This window comes from Amborella trichopoda, chromosome 7, assembly GCF_054954075.1.
Source record: "Amborella trichopoda isolate Santa Cruz 75 chromosome 7, AtrichopodaSantaCruz75HAP2 v2.0, whole genome shotgun sequence".
In the NCBI taxonomy this organism is placed as follows: Eukaryota; Viridiplantae; Streptophyta; class Magnoliopsida; order Amborellales; family Amborellaceae; genus Amborella; species Amborella trichopoda.
The window spans coordinates 31,318,253-31,340,165 of record NC_142342.1 but is presented as its reverse complement, the minus strand read 5'-3'; the positions used below and the strand labels follow the sequence as shown (position 1 = coordinate 31,340,165).

Below are 21,913 nucleotides of genomic sequence, written 5' to 3'. Positions count from 1 at the left end.
ATTCAAATATTTGATGATTTGTTAATATGTTATTTGCACTTGGCATGATTCCACTTAAAAACGTATAAAAACCGCCTGAATATGCAATTTCTTATACAAAAGGTGCACCTAGCACATGATTCCTTGACACACGTATCCCCCTTTTGAACCTGGGCAACCTAGATCCCTGGGTGGCTGGGCGCCTCCTAGGTGCTGGACAGCCTAGACCCCCCTAGCCGGTTAAGTGCCTCCTGGCATATTCTGAAACACTGAATCCACCTTTCGGAACACTGGGGACATAAATAGCTTTCTGGAAGGAGAGTTGAGGGAAAATGGATATGGATTCAACACCAAAGATTAAAAGAGAATTTCTGGTATTAGTATACACTTTTTGATCACCATTAGAATGAGCTATGTGCTCAATTTTCTGCGCATAGTTTATCATGTAGGTGTGGTAGCACCAGAATCAATGACCCAAAAGTTAGATGAACATACCTGAGGAGGCTCCCCTGGCGTCAATTACCTTCATACCTGTTTTGTCATTTTCGGAGAAAGTAGTTCAGGTGTACTTGATGAGGTGGTGTAGACAGAGACTTGACCCTGTTGTACTATTTGAGTAGGGCTCTCACCAACATTGGCATAAGCCTTTGGTTTCTTGGGAGGCCTCTTCTTACACAGGGGGGTAACATGGTCAACTTCATGAAGTATGGATTTTGGGTTCTTTGGACATCGAGATGACATATGGTGTTGCTCTGTGCAGGTGTAGCACTGGAACTTATTGAACTCATGCTTTGTCCTTGCTAGAATTCAAAAGCGTTGCATCAGTTGTTTTTATTTATTTATTGGTGGTAGTGGTGGGGGGGTGGGTTTCATTATGTTTCCTTTCATCATACTTCTTTGGCAAACAATTCTGCTAGTGCACTATCAAATCCTGTATTGTCGGTCTATTCAGGATTTAAGATCTAGTGAACTGGAACTCATCTTGAAGTCCTATTATGAACTGGTGTAGACGGTGTCTGGCTCTAAAGGAGTTCATACTTTCCCAACCTGCTTTACGAACTGATGGTTCTATCAATCCTATCTCATTCCATAGAGTCCTTAGAGCAGAGTAATACTCTAGTGGTCCTGTGTGCTCCTATTCTCTCAATTCAAGTTCATAAATGCCTGCTTTGTTTGGGAGAGTTGAGGATGGTTAGTTTGCTGGTATATCTTCTTCAATTAATTTGACATCTCCTTGCATGTGGAAAAAGAGACTAAGTCAAGGGCAATTTGTCCTCAACGGATTGGAGAAACCAGATTTTAATTTTGGCATTCTTTGTTCTCCTTTCTGGGGTATCTTTTTCATCAGCAGGTCTAGGTGTGGACCCATCAACTAATCCAAACAAATCTTTGTCCTCCAGAAAGTTAGCCATGATGGATGACTAGAGGAAGCATTTTTTCCTATTGAGATGTTTCGATCCCAATAGCCTTTATTAAGCACCATTGGAGTTTAATGACAGTATTAAAATAAATGCCAGAGCTAGAAGAAGTAGAAAATTAGGAAATAAGTGTTGATCTGCTCACAAAATACTTACAGAAGCCAAATCTAGAAACTGATTTTCCCTGTAGAAATTGATTGAAGCTTAAACTTGATCAAAGTTGTCAAGCATCAATATGCAAAACTGTGTATTACGATGGAAACAATATACAGAGTTTTCTCAAAAAGGTAGACGCACTAATTTTCTATCAAATTTTTTAGAAATCACTTAGATCAAACAACGAGAGTGATGAGCTTACCTGAGATAGCAAAGGATCTTTGCAGCAGAGAGTTTGGGTATAAAAACCCTAATTTGATCACCAAGAGATACATTTGAAATTTTGCAGCAGAGATATAAGGTCCAGAAGCCCTGAGTCGTTCATCAAGAGAAACAATTGAAATTCAATAAACTTGCTCTGATAACATATTATATCAATAAAGGGCGATTTTAATCTCTTAGATATGCCTCGGAAACATCAAACAGGTGAATAATTAAGATCCCAAGGAGGTTTGATGAAAAGGTGCTGTGCAGCCAAGTAAGCACTTGGAAATGTATATAAAAAAGTGTAAAAGTACATGGCTAACCCTAATGAAATGTAAAATTAAAGTAATAATTTTATTTGCCCCTTTTGTACTTTTTTTACTAAATGACTACAAGAAGATAGTACATTAATTAATTACACCTCTTCACTTCCCCAATTATCTTCTCTTTACATCTCTATGTAAGCCATTGTTGCATTTTAGGGCTGGCATGTCCAAATCATGGATATACCTTGGAGCGTATGCGTGTGCTTATGAAGGTTTGATTGAGCAGCCTCAAACATGCACATTGAATAGTGCCTTCCACTCTCTATCTATTACATTGCCTTCTATTGTTTCCGTTCCGAGTTTCTTTTCTATTCTCTAATTCGTATCATGTAGACAATGTTTATAAAAAACTTGTGGAGAACAATGAAAAGAATGTCTTAATCATTAAGTGAGAAACCTCTCAAAGGAGTACACAACATCTGGTGATGTATTCAAGGGGAAAAAAGAAAGAGAGTACATGCCGTGTGTAAACGCAATGAATAAAAGGCTTTGAGGGCCACAAATTTCTATAGCTAAGTGTTCTCCTTTTCTTGTAGTGGTCTAGGATTTGAGAATGGAATAGCATTTTTACTCCATTTTTGTTTTGGGGACCAGCTCAATGTGGACCATAAGTCATTGTTCTCTTTGCTTCATTGATTTTTTCTGGAATATGTTAATTTATATTTATAGGGTCTATATAAATGGGGATATTAGATCAAATATCCGTCCTGATGGTTTATTGAATTATTGTTTGTGGATGTTGGATTCTTAAATGGACAACAGTGCACTGGTAATGTGATGACTCGGGAGCTTTTAATGTGTAGTTGGTATAAGCTAGAAACTTTGGCCTATTTTTGATGTTGCCAATATCTGTTTGTGATATTTATTTTGTGTAAAAAGGAAAAGGAAATTTGGGGTCCATGAATGCTAGGAATTAGTTAATTCCTATACATGAACTTTGTGTTAGGTAAGTATTGTTTCTCAATTAGAATTTTAGTTTTGTAATTTATTAATTATTATTGATTTCTTGCAGCTATATAATTTTGAGGATAAAGGTGGTCGACGCGTTGCCTTGAGGCCTGAGCTTACTCCCTCTTTGGCACGACTTGTGATACAAAAGGGGTATTCAACTGCGACGGTGCTAGTTTCTCACATTCTAATTTTAAGGCTCTTTGCTGAATGCTTTCCTTTATTTTCAAGTTATGATTATGATCATAAGCATGTTGAGGGAACTTATTCTTCGACTTCAATGTTGGGCATCAGTATCAGTTCGGACTTATAAAGATATATCTGATGTTTTCATTGTATGTGTCTAGGAAAGCTCTACCACTTCCGGTAAAATGGTTTACAATAGGACAATGCTGGCGGTACGAGCGGACAACTAGAGGAAGGCGACGTGAGCACTACCAATGGAATATGGACATCATTGGGGTTCAGGGAGTTGCAGTATGCTTCAACTGATTTTTGTATAGTTCCCTATTTTTTATTGCATAAAATTTAACATCTCTAATACTAACCATACTAGTTTCAATGAATCATATTATCTATTCCATTATTTAATTCATGCTCATTACATTGTAACTATTGTGGGCTATATTAAATGGCTACTGAATGGTATTTTCTACATTAAATGGTTTTTTTGATTGTTGTAGAGGATTACATGTATAATCTGTTATTTCTTTTGGTAAAACTTTTGTACAGTGGGTATTTTCCTTTCTTATCTATTATCATAATTGGAACTATGATGATTTGTTTGCAAATCTTTATGCAGTGAGGAAGTGTCTAAAATGAGTGATGCATATGAAGTGAAATAAAATTCAGAAATATCATCATCATTTTAGCCTTTTCCCAATTAATTGGGGTCAGCCACATGAATCCTGGTTCTCAAATCTGCTCTATTAAAGGCCATATCCTCAACGAGACCATAAGTCTCCATATTTTTTCAGACTACTTCCAACCACGTCCTTATGGGTCTATCCCTTTCCCTTTTCAGTCCTTCCACTTGAACTAATTCATACCTCCTAACAGGTGCTGTACTTGGTTGGCTCCACATATGGCCAACCCACCTAAGTCTCCTCTCTCTCATTTTATTACCTATTGGTGCCAGGCCTAAATTCTTTCGAATAGATTCATTGCGAATTCTATCCCTTCTTGTCTTACCACTCATCCATCTCAACATCCTCATCTCCGCTATACTCATTCTATGGGTATCTTGTTTTTTATCCACACTACATTCCGCCCCATAGAGCAAAGCTGGTCTCACCGCTGTGCTATAGAACTTGCCCTTCAACCTCATTGGTATGCGGCGATCACATAAAATTCCAATTGCACATCTCCACTTCGCCCACCCAGCTCTAATTTTGTATTTGACATCTTCCTTGATCTCTCCATATTCCTGGATTATCGATCCAAAATTTCGAAAGTACGGTCTTTTTTTTACTTCCTAACCGTCAATCTTAATTACTTCCTCGTCTTTATTCCTATTATTACTAACCGTCAATAAAGACCATGTGGAGGTCTTTTCTCTTCGTCCTAAACTTATCAATCAGTTGCGTAAGCAGGAAAATTGCTTCAGTTGTTGGTTTTCAGATACACTTGTTTCATGCCTTAGTCGTTGCTCAATGACTCTTTCCCAGAGCTTTATAGTATGACTCATAAGCTTGATCCCTTGATAGTTTGCACAATTCTGTATGTCTCCTTTGTTCTTGTAAATAAGTACCACAAGACCTTTTCTCCATTTGTCTGACATTTTCATTGTTTTCAACACCTTGTTGAACAACTTTGTCAGCCAGTTAATCTCAAATTTCCCCATGCACTTTCGAACCTCTATCGCGATACCATCTGATCCTAAAGCCTTTCCTATCTTCATCCTTTTCAAAGCTTCTCTCACTTTCGACATCTTAGTCCTACGAATATATCTATGACCTCCGCTGTCACTTGTACCAATAGACCCTTCTACCACTATGTTCCCATTTTGTTCGTTATGTTCCCATTTTGTTCGTCATTTAATAATTTTTGAAAAATTGACTCTCCACCTTTCGTTGACCTCATCATCTTTACTTATTATTTATTTAGCATTTTCTTAGCACTTTTATATTCTTCTAAGTTTTGATCGTTGTTATTACACTGCCAAGTTTTATAACATGATCGTTTTTCGCTAATGGCCTTCTGAACCTCATCATTCCACCACTAAGTTTCCTTATCGAGGTTTTTTTTTATTGTAGATTCTCCTAATACTCCTTTTGCCACTTTCTTGATACATTCAGCCATCTCATTCCATATTATATTGATATCATGTTCAAAGTTCCATTTTCGTTCTTCAACTAATTTATCCCTAAATAAGTCGATTTTCTCATTCTTTAAATTCCACCACCAAGTTCTTGGATGCCCATTACTTTCACCTTTTCTCCTCCATGTCTTTATGTAGATGTCCATGACCATGAGCCTATGTTAGGTAGTCAAACTCTCTTTGGGATAACCTTGCAGTCTTTACATGATGGTTGATCTAACTTCTTAACTAGAGAGAGGTCTATTTGGCTTTTATGTGTTCCACTATTGCTGTATTATTTATCAAACTAAAAAAACTCAATGGCTTCCATGGAAGTTAAGTCCCCATTATTGCTACATTATTTATCGATTTAATTGCAATATATCGATGACTGTAATGATAATGTTGGGAACAGGCAGGATGGGAATTATCTTTCTTGACAAAAAAAATAAGAAACATATGCTGCTTCATTTACTGTTATCTTGAGTCAGTGTGTTATATTTGATTTCCGAGAGCAAAATGTGTTGATTTTCTTGTTTGTATTATTGTTTTTCTGCAGGCTGAAGCAGAACTGATTTTTTCGATTGTGATATTGTTCAAGAGATTGGGAATCACATCATCAGATGTGGGATTCAAGGTTTCTAGCCGTAAGGTCAACATTCTAAGAGGCTCTGACCTATGCTTTCAAATTGTGACAGGAAGAGGTTCTTGATGTTTCTCTCATGCTTGAAGTCACTCAAGTGCATGTTGGAGCCTTTCCATGTTTCCATGTTCTTTAGCTTTGATTTCTATCTAGCTTTCCCATATTTTCTTAGGTGGTCTAAGTGCTTCAAGGATTTGTAGGAAAGCTAGTTATGCCCTGTTGAAATGGCTGGCACGTCCTAAATGAACACATCCGCAGATTTTCAAAACCTGTCTTATGATAACCAAATGCTGGATGCATAAATAACTCCCACATTATTGGATTTCTATGTGTAGTTTCTTACCATTGAGTGGCATATCATAGTTATATGGTCCCTTTTTGCTGGTGACATTGCTTCGAAACTTTTGAATAGGAATTTGGAGAGAAGACATTAATTTCTAGCATTTGATCTGAAGCCATCAGCTAGGATGGCCCACAACTGATCTCTGCTGGTTGATGAATGACATGTATTATTTGTTAGAGTCTCTGTAGTTGAAGGATTAGGTTTGCTGCAAAGTGAACTGGCAATCTGTTTTTTTGTCCTGATTTGCTTTGTGCAAGTATAGAATGTTGGAGCAACCCCCTATAGTGCTGATGTTCCAGAGGTTTAAGGTTCACTATGCACATTTCTAGAGCCTGTTGTAAACAATCAGTCAACACCAGCATCCAGATTATAATGTTATGCACATTTTCTAGAGCCTATTGTAAACAATCAGTCAACACCAGCATCCAGATTATAATGTTATGCACATTTTCTAGAGCCTATTGAGGTACAGTAGAGAATGGGGTTTTGGGATCTGGGACAAACAGTAGAGATGTTCGGATTTTGGGGTTTGTGAGGAATTGTACTGATGTTAGGGTGAGGTGGTTGATGCCATTGATTCAGATGAGGATGAGAATGATAAGATGGCCTGGACTGCTGTTGGGCATAACACTTGGGGGCATGGGTGTGGCTAATGGGAAGAGCAAGGGGATGGGTAGTGGGGGGAAGTAGCACTTGAGTTTTGGTTGACCAATAGTTGCTATGGTCAAGTGGCCTCCTTGGAGTAGTGGTTTCCACAGAAGAGGAGCTAGACCTTTTGTTGGAGGACGTAGGGTATTCATCCCTGACATCCTGTTTAATGGTGTTGCATGATTATGCCATCTTGGATCTGCTGACGTTTTTGGTTAAGGTTATAAGATAGATGTGAACTTTAGTTTTTATAGACCATGCTTTGTGGAGATATTCAAGTTGCCTGTGTTGCTTCTTTTGTTTAGATAATTGAAGTATCTAATGAAATTCTGTATTCACAGGATTCTTTTTAGATATGCTTTTGAAATACATTCCTCAAACTTGTATAAATTTTTACTATTATCTTGCCAAGCACATATTTTGATTTTTGTTTTTCATACAATGCTAGGTAGGTAGGTTTATAGTTTGTAACACTTTCTTAGAACAAAATTCTCCTTAAAAAATTTCTGGCTGCATTTCCTGCCTTATTTGATTATTATGTTCTCCTATAGTAAGACCCACTTTTTGATGTGGTTCTCGTCTATGTTCCATTTTTGGTATTAAGGAGAATTTGCACATGAGGACTTTCAAGCCTTTAATTATTGATTGATTTGGGTGATAATTTTTGTGCTTGACTCAGGTTCTACAAGCAGTACTTCAACGATATAGTATACCTGAGAAATTATTTGGGAAAGTATGCATTATTATTGATAAGGTTAGTTTATTCAGAAGGTTGTTGCCCTCACCTGGCATGTCTCAATTTTAATGAATAGGAAACAATAAATATAACAGAAATTAGCTTTGGCCTTATCTTGTGAGTCATTTTGCTGGATATTAAGATAGATGGAAAAAAACAGCCTGCCTTCCACTTAAGCAGAAGGCCTGCCTGCCTATGGGTCGAGACTGCCCTGCCTAGGCCTAGGTGGGTCTTCTTGGGCGGCCACCCAGGTGGCAACTAGGCCTTGGTGCCTGCCTAGTTGGCCCTTTGCCTGGGGGTGGACGATGTCCTCCGGCAAGGGGCATTCAAGTTATTTTTGCCCCTCTTAAGGGGAAACAAGGATTGGGTGTATTCTAACCATCAAAAGTTTGTTCTAGGGTTTCTATTTCCAAAAATCATAAAAGATTGACGATTTTTCAATCTTTTTTTTTTTTTTTTTGATATTGAAAGAAATCTAGAAGTTTTAAAAATCATCTAATACCTTAAATTGTTTTTTGTTGGATTCATTTTGAACTATACAGAAATTTTTGGGTAATTTAGAACTTGATATGATTCCAAAACATTGAGGATCGAAGATGGGGCACAAATGATATGGGTGTGTGTTTGCATGTTGGTGTGTGCTCTAGGAGCGCACATATATGTATATATGTACATAAATATTACATGTATATGCATATTTTCTTTTGGAAACACATGTATTTATATATGTTTGGGAGAATCGGGTTCATCAAAACCTGGGCACCCGCCTAGCGCACCTAGGCACCTAGACCCCAGTGACCACTTGGGTGCTGCCCGATGTTTTTACAATCTTGGATACTAATGATGTAATTATAATTGTGGTAGATAAGGACCTTTTGAACTATGGTGTTCTCAAGCTCAGTGCTTTATTCGCTTGTGTTTTGTTTCCCCTGCAGATGTAGCAACCGAGAATCTCATGTTTGGGTGTGTGACATCATGATTCTTGTGCATCATCCAGATCTGTATTAGGAGAGATTAGTTACAAGCATGTTGTCATTGTGTTAGATGTGTTTTGATGAAGTAATTGCACCCCTTACATAATGCAACATTGTTACCATTGATAAGCATTCCTGTAAAACTCGTTTATGTTGAATAAAATCATGGCTTATCACCTCTTTATCAATTTGTTTATTTGACAACACTGTTGGCCTACCTAGCTATAGGTCCTCTATCACTGTGTATTGTTGCGTTAGAATTAGTTGAATATGATGCTGATGTAAACCTTTGAACTGTGTGAACATTCTCTTTTATGAATATTTTTACAGATGGACAAAATTCCTAAAGAGGAGATTGAGAAGGAATTGACAATGGTTGGGATACCGATGGAAGCTATAAATGGATTACTTCAAATCTTATCTCTAAAGTCTGTTCCTGAACTAGAAGGTTTGTCAGTATCACTCCTAGTTTTGTTTAATTAGCAATGTAACTTCATGGATTAATATGCCATCATTACAGTCATCTTTTTTTTCAATATATAAGAATTCAATATGCAAGATCGATAACATTCAAACAAAACAAGAAAGGTCGTAAAAAGTCTTAGGTTTGGTGCCATCATTACAGTCATCGTTTATTCAATATACAAGATCGATAACATTCAAACAAAACAAGAAAGATTGTAAAAGTCTTAGGTCTGGTGCTATAATAGGAAACGACCTAGTAGTTTCCAATTGCTATTATTTGGTTTGTTGGCATTACAAGTTATATATTAGCCTCTCATGCAACGCTTGTATTATGATATGAAATCTGCTTGTGTTATTTATCGCAATAACCTAAAATGTAGTTAAGTTGTTATAGCATGTGTTATTTATTGATTATTCTCTACGGCCCGTAGTTAAGTTTGTTGGTGTATTTTTATCTGAACAATTCTCTATAGTGAACCTACATGTATGTAAGATACATCTACGTGAAAAGTTTTAGTATTATATATTGTATAAAAAGGACATTTCTTAGAATTTTATTAGTCATAAAATTACATTAGAATCAGTATGCTGTGCTTCTTCTATGAATAGCATTCTAGTGTTCTAACCATAGTTGTTGGGTACGGGAACGGGAACGGTTCCTGGATCGAGGGTGGGATTGGCAGATCGAAGCTATACTAAAGATTCCTGTGTTAGGGATCACTGCCCGTACAACCTCAAAGGTTGGGATCGAGGTCCATGTGTGTTGGGGATCGAGCTCCTTTATTACATGAGATAGAGAATTATTATATAAAGGTGCGAGATCCTATACGTAAGAAGCGAAGTTCCCAAGGGCATGAGTTTCTTAACTCAAGGAGCACATTACTAAAAGTGATCCAAAATATTATGGAGCGTCGAATAACTTTTATAGGAGCGAGCTCGCGAGTTCCTCGTGTAGGTAATAAGGATCCGTGGCTTTAAAATGTAGCTCCCGGTGTTGTTAACCAATAACATGTAGGCTTAGTCCTTCTATGAAATAAATAACGAACTTTAAAGCGATCATTGCTGGAATCTAGATGCCATGTATGGTGCTTATGTTCCATTATTTTCGAATCTTGATCCCAATGCACTCTGGAGTGCGAACCATAAGACTAGGAAACTGGATCCTATAATTTTCAGGAACGTGAAATTAAATTGTAAGGAACTTGTTCCCTTATAAGATGGAGCGAGATCCCGAAAACATTAAATTGAGTTTCAGACGCGATCCGCTCCAGGATCGAGAGAATCGAGGTTATGCAATGGATCACCAAGCAAGGGAGGAGATCCCGGTAACTATGGTTCTAACATGGTATTAGAGCCGTGCAGGAAACCTTAGGTGTCAAAATTCCTATTCGTCCATCTAAGAATTATTGTGTATCAGCTGGAAACTACATATGTGAAATCAGTATGCTGAGGAGATCAGCAGTCTCATAACTGACCTAAGAACTCCAATTCCGCCTGAAGCTTTGATCAATACTCTGAGAGAAGTGTTTCAATATCTACATTAACCTTACAAATTGAAGTTCTTTTGTGGAATCTGTTCACATATGCGGAATAGATCTATCTCAAAATAAACAGAGCAGTGTTTACAACCAATCAAGGCATATATAACTCAACACCCCTGTCTGTCTGAAACTTCAATTGGTATAGCCTCATAAAGATGTGTTCTGTCCTTTTGGGTCACTAACACATCTTGATGCCCAGGCTTGTCGCACCTAACACTTTGGCCTCTGTTCCTGAATTTGAAGAGTATCTTCACAGCTGGGCCTTTTCTTGCCTTTGATACATCTTGGGGCTGAGTGCTTTATCCCACCACATCTCACTGTTTCTAATTTGCAGCATGTCTTTTGAGAACTGAGGAAGACACTTTACCATAGGAGCAATTTGCAGAGCTCCTACTAAATTTCTTTCAACCTTTAGACTACCTTATAGTCTTCCTCAGACTCAAAACTCAATGCAAAATCAACTCAACGTAGATCTGAGTGTGTGTGCGCGTAGCTCTGAATCCACCAAAACAACTATGGTCTCCATGCCAAGCTCCAAGTTTTCATTTGTTCAAACCAGTAAATACAATGTATCAGAATATCATGACTATGACTTCAAACCCAATGGGAATGATCCCTTCCTATAGGCTAAATCCCTAACTCCGATGCCTTTAATACTACTTCTAATTAAAATAGGACTCCTAATTCAAATTTGACTCAAATTGATGCTTTTACCCTTAATCAAAGAGGACTCCATATTTTCAAATCACAAACAAACAACTTTTCCCCCAACAAAAGACTATTCTATCCCTAAAATGATATTGCAACCTCTGCAGGGTGTAATGTTTTGTTCCATTATCAAAAATGCTTTTGGAAGTGTCGGTTGAGTTCTATGACCTAAACCCACTTTGTCAGTATTCTACAACTGATGTGGCTAAAAAAATCCTTTAAATCCCTGAATGTGGCTCCTAAAATTTGTTTTCCCCCTCCATCTGGCAACTAGATGCAAAGTATAAAGATAAGAGAGATTTAATTTAGATACGTGCATACATGATTTGAAGTTTCTAACCGTGGGATGTCTGCCTGTGGTTGTTTTGCATGTGTTTTGTGTGTGTCTGTGCATGTAAATAACATGAAGTTTATGTTTTTGTTTATGTGTGTATGTGGATTTGCGAGTGAAAATGATTGATTGGGTCAACAATCTGTTTGTTGCCATAGCCATGAGGCCATAGAGGGCTTTATTTCACCCCAATTTTTTTTTCTTTTTTTTAAAGAAAGTGTTAATGTTGTTTGACCAAAAAAGTTGTGGATTTCCTTAATTCATCTCAGTGATGAATCTCAAAAAGATAAAGACAAAAGAGCTTGCACACTAAAAGTGGTCTAAATGAATCCCACTGTAGTGAATGTTCTCCTCAAATTTTTTTTTTTGCCTTTTTTCCTTTTAACTAATTGTAATGTCAATCAAACATGTTTTGAAAATTTTCAGGGGGTAAAAATCCCCCTAGCTAGGTGTTTTGGCCGCTTGACCTATACTGTGGTTATAGGCCACTTGACCTATAATTTGGCTATGGGCCGCTTAGCGCTTGGTCTATCAAATCTTTCTCTACACACACACGTATAATATACATGTGTATATGAGTGTGTGTGTGCATGCGCACATGTGTGCTGATGTGCATATGCGTGCGTCACTCTGTATAATACACATAATGTTTTCTTCATCACTATTACACATACAATAGGGCACACCGTGTACTCTATCGAAAGGAATTAGAGATTTGGAATCGTTATCAGTCTCATTATCTAAAGAAAGCTGGAGTGTTTGTTTTAATGAAATTATTCTTGTGGTTGTGACATTTTGATTGAATTGCTGTATTAATTGTTGGTTTTATGCCATGGATGTCAACAAGCGAGGTATTTTCCTACTTAGGCAACTGATTGAGAAGTTTAGGGTGAAGAGAAAAGACTTCCACATGGTCTTTATTGATCTAGAGAAAGTTTATGATAGAGTACCTCAAGATTTGATTTGATGGGTTATGGAAAAGGAGTCTCCAGTCACTACATCAATTTGATGAGAGATATATACGAGGGAGCGCTAATTAGTGTATCAACAACTAGTAGAGAGATGAGTGAGTTTTCAATGGCAATAGGGTTATATAAGGGGTTAACATTGAGCCCATGCCTCTTTGTCTTAAATATGGATGACCTAACTAGGCACCCTACAAGATAAGGTACCATGGTGCATGGTGTTTGTAGTTGAGATAATTTTTATTGATGAGACCCGAAACAATGTCAAATACAAAGTTAGAACTTTGAAGGGATACTCTATAATCTAAAGGTTTTTAAATAAGCCGGACTAAGACAAAGTATATAGAATGCAATTTTAGTAATAATAAGAGTAGTGATGAGGAAGCAGTTAAGATTGACGGCTAAAGAATATCAAGAAGAGCGCATTTTTGATATCTTGTGTCGATAATTTAGGAAAATGGATAGATTGAGGAAGATGTTACACATTGAATTAGAGTTAGGTGGGCGAAGTGGAGATGTGCAATAGGAGTTTTATGTGATCGCATACCGATGAACATGAAGGGCAAGTTCTATAGGACAGCTGTGAGACTAACTTTGCACCAATAGGTGATAAGATGAGACAAATTAGACTTAGGTGGGTTGGCCATGTGTGGCGCAGACCCAATACAACACTTGTTAGGAGGTGCGAGCTAGTTCAAGTGGAAGACTCAAAAAGGGCAATGGGTGGGCCCAAATGGATATAGTTGGAAATAGTAAATAAAGATATGAGGACTTGTGGCGTCATTGAGGTATGACCCTTAATAAGTAGAATGTCGGACTAGGATTTGTGTAGCCGACCCCAATTAATTGGAAAAAGGCTTTGATAATGATGATGATGATAATGATGATGCTCTATCAATTGTGATGGAAAGTTTGTATTTTATAGTGAAGGAGATGATGTATGGAAATTTGATGAAGCGGTAAAATAAGTAAGAAAACATGTCAAACACAAGCAATAACTAGGAGAAACCTGGGGTTTCTTCCTCAACTCAAGCTAGGGTTCCAAAACTTTTATCTTTCAGTTTCTAAAAGTCATGTGGAATTGGCCCTCTCAAGGCCCAACACACCATGTATATATTATAATTTAATATTCAAAGATATTAAATGTCCACACAATTATTAAATGACCTAAAAAACCTAACTTATCAAATTTGACTGTCCTTGAAAATTGAGTAGGATACTTGAAACCCAATTTTTTGGCATTTAGAGGCTTCTCGACATCTATTTTATTATTATATGAAACCAGAGCCGCAATTTGCAGATGATGTAGGGAAATTTGAAAAGGCAATATAATCAGTACAAAAACCAAACACAAGTAATAACTAGGAAAAACCTAGGGTTTCCTCCTTACCCAAAGCTAGGGTTCCAGTACCCTAAGCCTTTCTTTCTTGTTTAATTTCTAAAAATCAGTGGAACGACCCCTCAAGGTTCCACACACCTATTATATATTGTAATTTTAAAGTTCAAAGTTATTAAATGTCCATACAATAATTAAATGACCCAAAAAACCTAACTTAAACACAAAATTCACAATAACAAATTTACCTCGGTGAATAGTAACCCACGAACAATACCCCGTGGATACTACCTATGAATTATGAACAATAGCCTTGAATAGTAAATAAAAATATAAAAGAGCCCTATAATCCTTAAAAAAAAACTTAAAAGCCCTAAAAATAAACCCTAAAATTGAAATTAAAATATCGATTCTTTGAAATTGAATAAAATTAAAAATAAGAAATTACTTTGTCTTGCATTAGGGGACCAGTGTTGCATGGACTTCGACACAGGTGCCCGTGTCCAGTATGTGTTGTGGTGTCTAATACATGGGCCAAAAATCCTAGTATCTCCTTGAGATGTCTGCACATGTCTTAATGATAAATTATTTATTTTGTATATAATAAAAGTTTGAAAATAAAAAATAAATTTTTTTTTTTTATAGTACTTTTAATTTTTGAAACTGCAGTCATAACTATTGTGTAGTGTAGGTGGTAGAACTATAAGGTTTTGTAGGAAGAATTGGCTTCCCAAACAATATCCTTGGTTTGATTTTTGAGGGGCTACAAAAATTGTTTTACATTATTCAATTTGTCCCATTTGAGGTATATATATTGAATGTTGCTTATCATTTTTTTTTTTTTTTTTGATAAAGTAAACTGTTATCATATTGTTCAACCTACAAATACCACTTGGTAGATTGAGCCTTATCTTGGCATTAGTCTTGTGTTCAAATCCCAGCAAGGCAAAACACGGTTTTCCCCTAAGCTTTTTTAATAATGTAATTAAAGGGACAAGGCATGTCCATAAAAGCGACACTTCCTTGAGAGGTGTCGACATGTTCGAAGGGAACATAATATAGTGCAATATGTGGGGATGGAGAGTTGGTGGAATGTTGCCCGTTGTTGACATGCGTCGACATGCGACAACAAAAAAAGTTGAAATGCTTGCTTGTGTCGCACTATACAATGGGGGAGAATATTTACTTCATTGCTATACACACATACACACACATGCACACACAATAGGGCACATTTTGCACTCATCTGCGGAAAGGAATTAGAAAATTGTTATTGTTAAATTGTTATCAGTCTCATTACCTGAAGAATGCCAGAGCGTTTGTTTTAATGAAATTGTTTTTGTGGTTGTGATATTTTGATTGATTGCCCGATCAATTGTGATGTAAAGTTTGTACTTATTAGCTATAGGAGCCAATTGGATTCTGATCCCTGCTAGCTACTTCCTTCCAAAAATGTGTTTCTTTGAAGATTTATAGGTCCGTGCCATTTCAACCGACATGAAATTGTTTTGGCCAATGTACCAACAGTCCAAAACTACTAAGAGTTGTCAAGAATAAGACTAAAACTGGACATTACAAGCTTTATGAAATTTATGTAGTTTTTGCATCTTTATACGATATCTTCATGCAGCTCTGATGTTTGTTACATTCAAACTGCTGACAGACTTGGATGGCTTTAGTATTATTGTTTTATTTTCCTTTAATCAGAGACATACAAAAGAACCAACAATTTTAACCTAGGAGAAAAGTTTCACCAATGGGCTGTAAGGTAGATAATGTGGCTACTGACTATAGGGTTTGAAATTGTAATAATAAATCTTTGGAAATTATGAACCAATATTACAAATCTAAAGCCAGTGTATGAAAACATTCTTAGAAGCAAAATTTGTGTATTTGTATGAAATTTTCTTGATAACTTTCCATTGGCAATGTAGAAGCACTCGGATCAGATGCTGATGCTGTTGATGATCTGAAAGATCTCTTCTTGCTCATTGAACAGTATGGTTGTTCCAATTGGATTCAATTTGATGCTTCTATTGTCCGTGGCCTTGCCTATTATACTGGGGTCGTCTTTGAGGTATTGTTATGTTGACACTTAGACTCAGATCTCTATTTATTTGGCATACCTCCAATGTATAAGGGTTTTTCACTTGAATGATCGTGTTTAAAGCACTAACAGCTTGGCTGCCTTTTGTCTTTTGGTGCTACTTTCTATTTCTCTCTCTGTTCCATGTTTTCCTTGAGAGATTATAGTACACTTTATAGAAGATCGGTGTGATAAAGGAGATAGCTATTTGAATTCCATGAAACCATGTCATATTCCAAAATAATCAATAAATCCACTGTTTAGCTCACACTTGAATAGCTCAATTTGTTGCATTTCCACGTGAGAATTTGACGCCTTTGTTTTCAACATTGCTATGTTTGTTGTCTTGAGTACTTGCTTCTGTTTAGCTTTTATGGACAGAAAACATCAACTTGCTGATCACTACTTATATGTTAAAGAATGTTTCCTTGCAGTTATTATTATTAGTATTATTATTATTTTGAGAAAGGTTTAACTTATTTGCTATTTATTTCCATTTAGAAACTTGACTCTTCTTCGGAACACCTTTTTAAATACAATATTTTAACTCCTCTTCTCATTTTGTTGGTTTTCTCTGTCTGGTTCTTTTGCATTTGCCTTTATTCCTTTTCCTGTTCGCATTCTTTTCATTGCTGCTGTTTTGGGTTTTCCCGTTATGCATCACAAATTTTGATTCAGCAGACCTTATTGGCATTCATCTCTCCCCTTTGTTTCTTTTGCCACTTTGTTTCTTGGGGATACTAACATTAACCTCATCATCATAACTATTAATGTTACACGTTTGATATTCCAAATCATTATTCGTTGAGCTTATGCCTACATTTTCACTGGACAAGAACCAGCAGAACCAGCAGAACCAGCAGCTTGTTGGCATTCCTTAGTTGTGGATGACCATATCTCTTTCATTTATCCCAAAAGAAGAGTCATATCATTCAAGAGGCAATTAGCAATTTAGCACTATAAATGTGAATGTCATTTTTCTCTCTTTTGTTTGTAGGGCTTTGATAGAGGAGGGAAGTTAAGAGCAATTTGTGGTGGTGGTAGATATGACCAGTTACTCTCAAAACTTGGTGGTGAAGACCTTCCAGCTTGTGGCTTTGGCTTTGGAGATGCTGTGATATTTGAAGTAAGAATTAAACCTTCATAGATTTATCTCTTGTCATAAAGAAATGGAAACGGAAAACCATCCATCGTCAAGTAGCAAAAAATGATCATGTCATCCAACGTTTCAAGACAAAAGCTGTGTGTTTTCAAATTTAACCTATGAAAGTGATGAATATTTAGAATAAACTCAAATGGCCGAAGTTCTTTGAGGCCTAGAGCATTAAATTTTTTTATGAGGCTTAGATATCTCTCTATAGGAAAGTTGAGATAACTTTGACATGAAAATGACAGTCTAATATCACTAACGGACCCCAACCTAAGGGATATAGGAAGGTAGTGGGCACAGGGTGGAAAATCAATGGTTAAAAGGTCATCAAGTAACTGTGTATTGGCTGTGATATTGGGTTTCAGTTTTCAGTCATAAAAAATGTTAGAAAACATAAATGGCTGTTATTTTCAAAATGTTGTAAATAATGACTGTTATTTTTATAATTCCTCAAAAAAAAAAATTATCGTTATTTTTATAAAAACTTTCCTTTAAAAAATATCATAATGTTTTAAAAAAATGTTCCCCATATGATCTCCTTTTTCTGAATATTCTCCCTTTTTTCTTTTCTTCTTTTTTATCTGTTTGAACTTTTTGCCCTTTGTACTCCAGTTTCTGTTTTTTGGTTAAACATATAACTTCCCAATATAATGGCTTTTACTTAACAATATGGAGACGGGCAAGTCTTGTTTTTATCTGTTTATGTCCATTTTTTGAACCTTGGTCTTGGCAGAGATGATCTTGAATGTTTAGTGACATATCTATGCAAGCATCGGGGTAATTCCTATCTATGCTCACTAGCCCCATGGTCGACTTTCAGAGTTCATCCTTGTACTTGATATTCACCTTAATGATGCATACTTCACCTGGTCGAACCATTAAATCAACCCCTCTTTCCTGACTCGCCCGGTTCCTTACTTCTATCGAATAGGATGATTTCCTGAAACCCATTCCTTCGCTCTACTAAAGCCCATACCGACGACAAGCTCTCCTCCTAAATGCTTTCCCAAGTGCCATGGCAAGAGGCCCTTTAGATTTGAAGTCTGTCGTTCGAAGAACCTGAACTCCATTAACTGGGAGCACAATGGTGGAACTCTTTCTTAGTCCAAGGCTGAGCTGGTTTCATATTCCAAAAGAAATTTCATCCACTAAAGCGCTTCCGCAAACAGTGGGTCAAACATCTTCCAGGCAACTTCGAAACCATCAGAAACATGATCCTGCGAAGGATTGAAGAGTTCGACTCTAATGTAGATCCAAATCTAAGGTGGACTGCGAATCAAGGTTTCCACAAATGCTAGTTGGCTGGCCTGGTGCCTAGTGCCCAGTACCTAGCGCCTAATGCCCAGCTCCTAGGTGGGCGCCCTGTTTTACTTTTAGAGTGAAAAATGCGCCTTTGGCACCACATACCCTCTATTCTCTGTTCTCATTTACTATGGGCTGTTGCACAAAAATAAAATGGAATTCCTATGATTATGAAAACATCAACCAATTTTTTGAGTTATCAGGATAAATAAAACATCATATTGCATCTCTTAAGCCAGGTTCAGAAATTGGCAATAGGGGAACAACTTGAAGTGGTTGTTTGTGTTTCACAGGGTATGAATTGGCATTAGGCAAAAAAATAAGAAAGTAAGAAAAATAAAAGAAAAAGGAGAAGTTTGAGAAAATGTCTGAAAAAATAGAAAAATATGCAACAAGCAAAATCTTCTGAAAGGATGTTTTTTTGGCTTTATTGAAAAATGATAATTTTTTCACAATAATGACCTGTGAAAAATAATAGTTTCTTCAAGAAAGGGCACATGTCCTGGGCGCTGCCTAGGGGAGCACCCAGGTACTGGCCCAATGAGGGCCGCCCACGCTTGGGCATGTGCCTTGGGGTCCCCTTGGCGCCTAGGCACTGGGCAGACCGTTTTTGACACAATGCTATGAATTAGCTCTGAAGAAGGATAATGATATTTTGGTACCAAAGTTCTAGAAAAAAAGGGATGAAATTTGGAGACCGTAACATTGAATTCTTTCACGATTGTCAACTTTAGGCACAAGATCTCCATTTTCCATATTTGGGTGGGCCACATTTTTCAATAAACCTCTAGAAGTGGAGGTAGCCATAGTCTTCTTCAAAAATCTTTTTGCTGCCCATAGAGCCCCGAAACCTTTTATGGATGCCCTATCTTTTGAAGTTGCCCTCGGATAAGGCTGCCTGGGTGGAATGCCCTTTCTTATAGCAGGAAATAGTGAAATACTTATAGCAGCCAAAGAAACTTGGCAGATATAAAGTCCCGGATCCTGATGGGTTCTAGTAGCCTTCTATGAATTTTTTAACTCTTGCACCCTTTTATCTTAGCCTTATTCCTAGAATTCCATGAGAGGATAGGATCCATAAGACCATGAATGCCACCTTCTTTTCGTTAATTCCCAAGTTAGAGGGGGCTGAAGATATTAAAGAATTTAGACCAATTAGCCTCCTTAATAGCTCCTATAAAGTCATAGCCAAAGTCCTAGTCTCTGGTCTCAATGCAGTTCTGAACTAGGTCATCTCCTCGATCCAAGGTGCTATCGTGAAGGAGGACTGAGAGAATCAAATATTTTCACTTATCGACTGTGGTCAGAAGGAGGACTGATATAATTATCTCCTTGAAAGATCATAATAGGAATCTCTTGTCTACTGAGGCTGATATTGAAAATCATATGATTGGCTACTTCAAAGACTTGTTGGCTCAGGAGAGCAATATCGACCTTCACATGGTTGATCAGGTCTTGCTGCCATTTCATCTCAATTCTTCTCAGAAGGACAAACTAGTGGACGCAGTAACTATGGAGGAGATTAAAGCATGCATTTGGGATATGAAAAATGAAAGTTCTCCAGGACCAGATGACTTTTCAATGGAATTCTACAAGTTTGGATGGGAAGTCATTAAAAAGGATCTTTTTCTGACCCTTAAAGATTTTTTCACTAGGGGTAAGCTACTCAAGCAAATCAATTCCACCTTTATTTGTCTGATTCCTAAAGTGGATGCACCTAGGGTGATGAAAGATTTTCGACCTATAGGGTTGCATAATGTCTTATACAAAATCATCGGCAAAATAATTTCTAATCGCCTACGAGTTGTTCTTGTTGATTTTATCGACCCTAGACAGGCTGCATTTTTGAAAGGTAGGCTTATTACTGACAATATTCTCATGGCAAACGAACTCATGTCTATTTGCCATAGGAACTCAATTCGGCCTAAAATGTGTCTGCAAATCGATTTGAGCAGTGCATATGACAGAGTGTTCTGGGATTTTATAGTGGGTAGGATGCATGCTTTGGGTTTTCCTGAGTTATTTGTTTCTTGGGTTCACTTGTGTATTTCCACTACTTCTTTCTCTGTTCTGAGGAATGATTCACCTAAAGGTTTTTCTAAAGGTTAGAGAGGTTTGAGGCAAGGGGATCCTCTATCTCCTTATCCTTTTTTGGTGGTCATGGATTTTCTTAGTAGATAGCTTGATTGTGCTATGTTGCAAGGCATGGTTCCTTGGGCGTTTCCTTCAGGGTGTGACTATGGGGTCTCTCATCTTTTTTATGCTGATGATGTGCTAATTTTCTGTGAGGCATCCATCTCTTCTGTCACAGCTATGCGTAAACTTATATATAAGTTTGAGAGGAGTACTGGTCACATTCTTAACTCATCTAAAAGCAAGGTCTTTTCTTTGGCGCACCACAGGCAGGACGGAGGAGAATTCTAAGGGAGTGAAAATTTGCTGAAGGGTTTCTTCCTGCGCGCTATTTGGGCTTAGCATTATTTCGTGGACATCTAAGGCACAGTTATTGTCATAGTCTGGTGGGTAAGGTGTTCGGTAAGATTGGGTCTTGGCAGCCTTTGTGCCTCTCATATGCCGGTCGACTTCAGTTTCTTAAGTCTATACTGGGGGCTCCATCGGTTTTTTGGTTGTTATCCTTCATTCTCTCGAAGAAAACATGTAATATGATAGAGAGATTGTAGAGAACTTCTTATGGGCCGGTGAAGCAGAAAAAAAAGGTGTCCACCTTATAAAATGGAAAACAGTGTGCCTCCCTATGATTGAAGGAGGTCTTGGGGTAAGGGATATGTTGGATTTCAATATCGCAGGAGTGATGAAGTTAGCATGGAGGATTTTGGAAAATCCCTCCTCGTTGTTGGCACGATTCTTCAAACATCGATAGTTTAGAAATTCCTCTATTTGGGAGGCTGAAGGCAGAAGAAGATGTTCTCATGCATGGAAGGGGATTTTACTTGGATTATTTCATTTGAGAGGCAATGTTCAGTGGAATATTGGTAATGGTCAGATGGTGGATTTCATGAAGGACCATGGTTAGCAGGTCAATCACTTTCAGATTTCCACGATGATAACATTCAGGAATATTTGGGGACTGCTGCAGGGAGGAGGGTTTCAGACTTATCAGAGGAGTACCTCAAGCTTGGGTTCTGCCACATCCCACATCGGTTTTTTTGAGGAATATATGAAGAGAGGTTGAGACTTATACTCTCCCTATGCAGCCCATGAAGGATTCACTAGTCTGGATTCATTCTGCTAATAGATCATTCTCTATTAAAAGGGCATGGGATTTTATTAGGCATCAAGGTTCATCACATCCTATTTTCCGTGCACTTTGGTCCTCCAAATGCCACCCAAGGAC

At 37.4% G+C, this 21,913-nt stretch overlaps 1 protein-coding gene across 5 annotated transcripts in view; it reads left to right on the top strand.

Moving 5' to 3' along the window:
* LOC18426518 (histidine--tRNA ligase, chloroplastic/mitochondrial) overlaps positions 1-21,913 on the top strand; it is a 59,078-nt gene that overhangs the window by 22,415 nt on the left and 14,750 nt on the right. For 2 of the 5 annotated variants that reach the window (XM_011622206.3, XM_006833162.4), the window contains exons 4-10: positions 3,096-3,184; positions 3,379-3,508; positions 5,890-5,982; positions 7,644-7,718; positions 9,005-9,122; positions 15,955-16,097; positions 17,104-17,232. In XM_011622206.3, coding sequence (XP_011620508.2) covers positions 3,096-3,184; positions 3,379-3,508; positions 5,890-5,982; positions 7,644-7,718; positions 9,005-9,122; positions 15,955-16,097; positions 17,104-17,232 — 777 coding nt within the window. The remainder of the gene's footprint in view (positions 1-3,095; positions 3,185-3,378; positions 3,509-5,889; positions 5,983-7,643; positions 7,719-9,004; positions 9,123-15,954; positions 16,098-17,103; positions 17,233-21,913) is intronic. The other 3 variants (XM_088872547.1, XM_020662534.2, XM_088872548.1) reach the window with 3 other exon arrangements.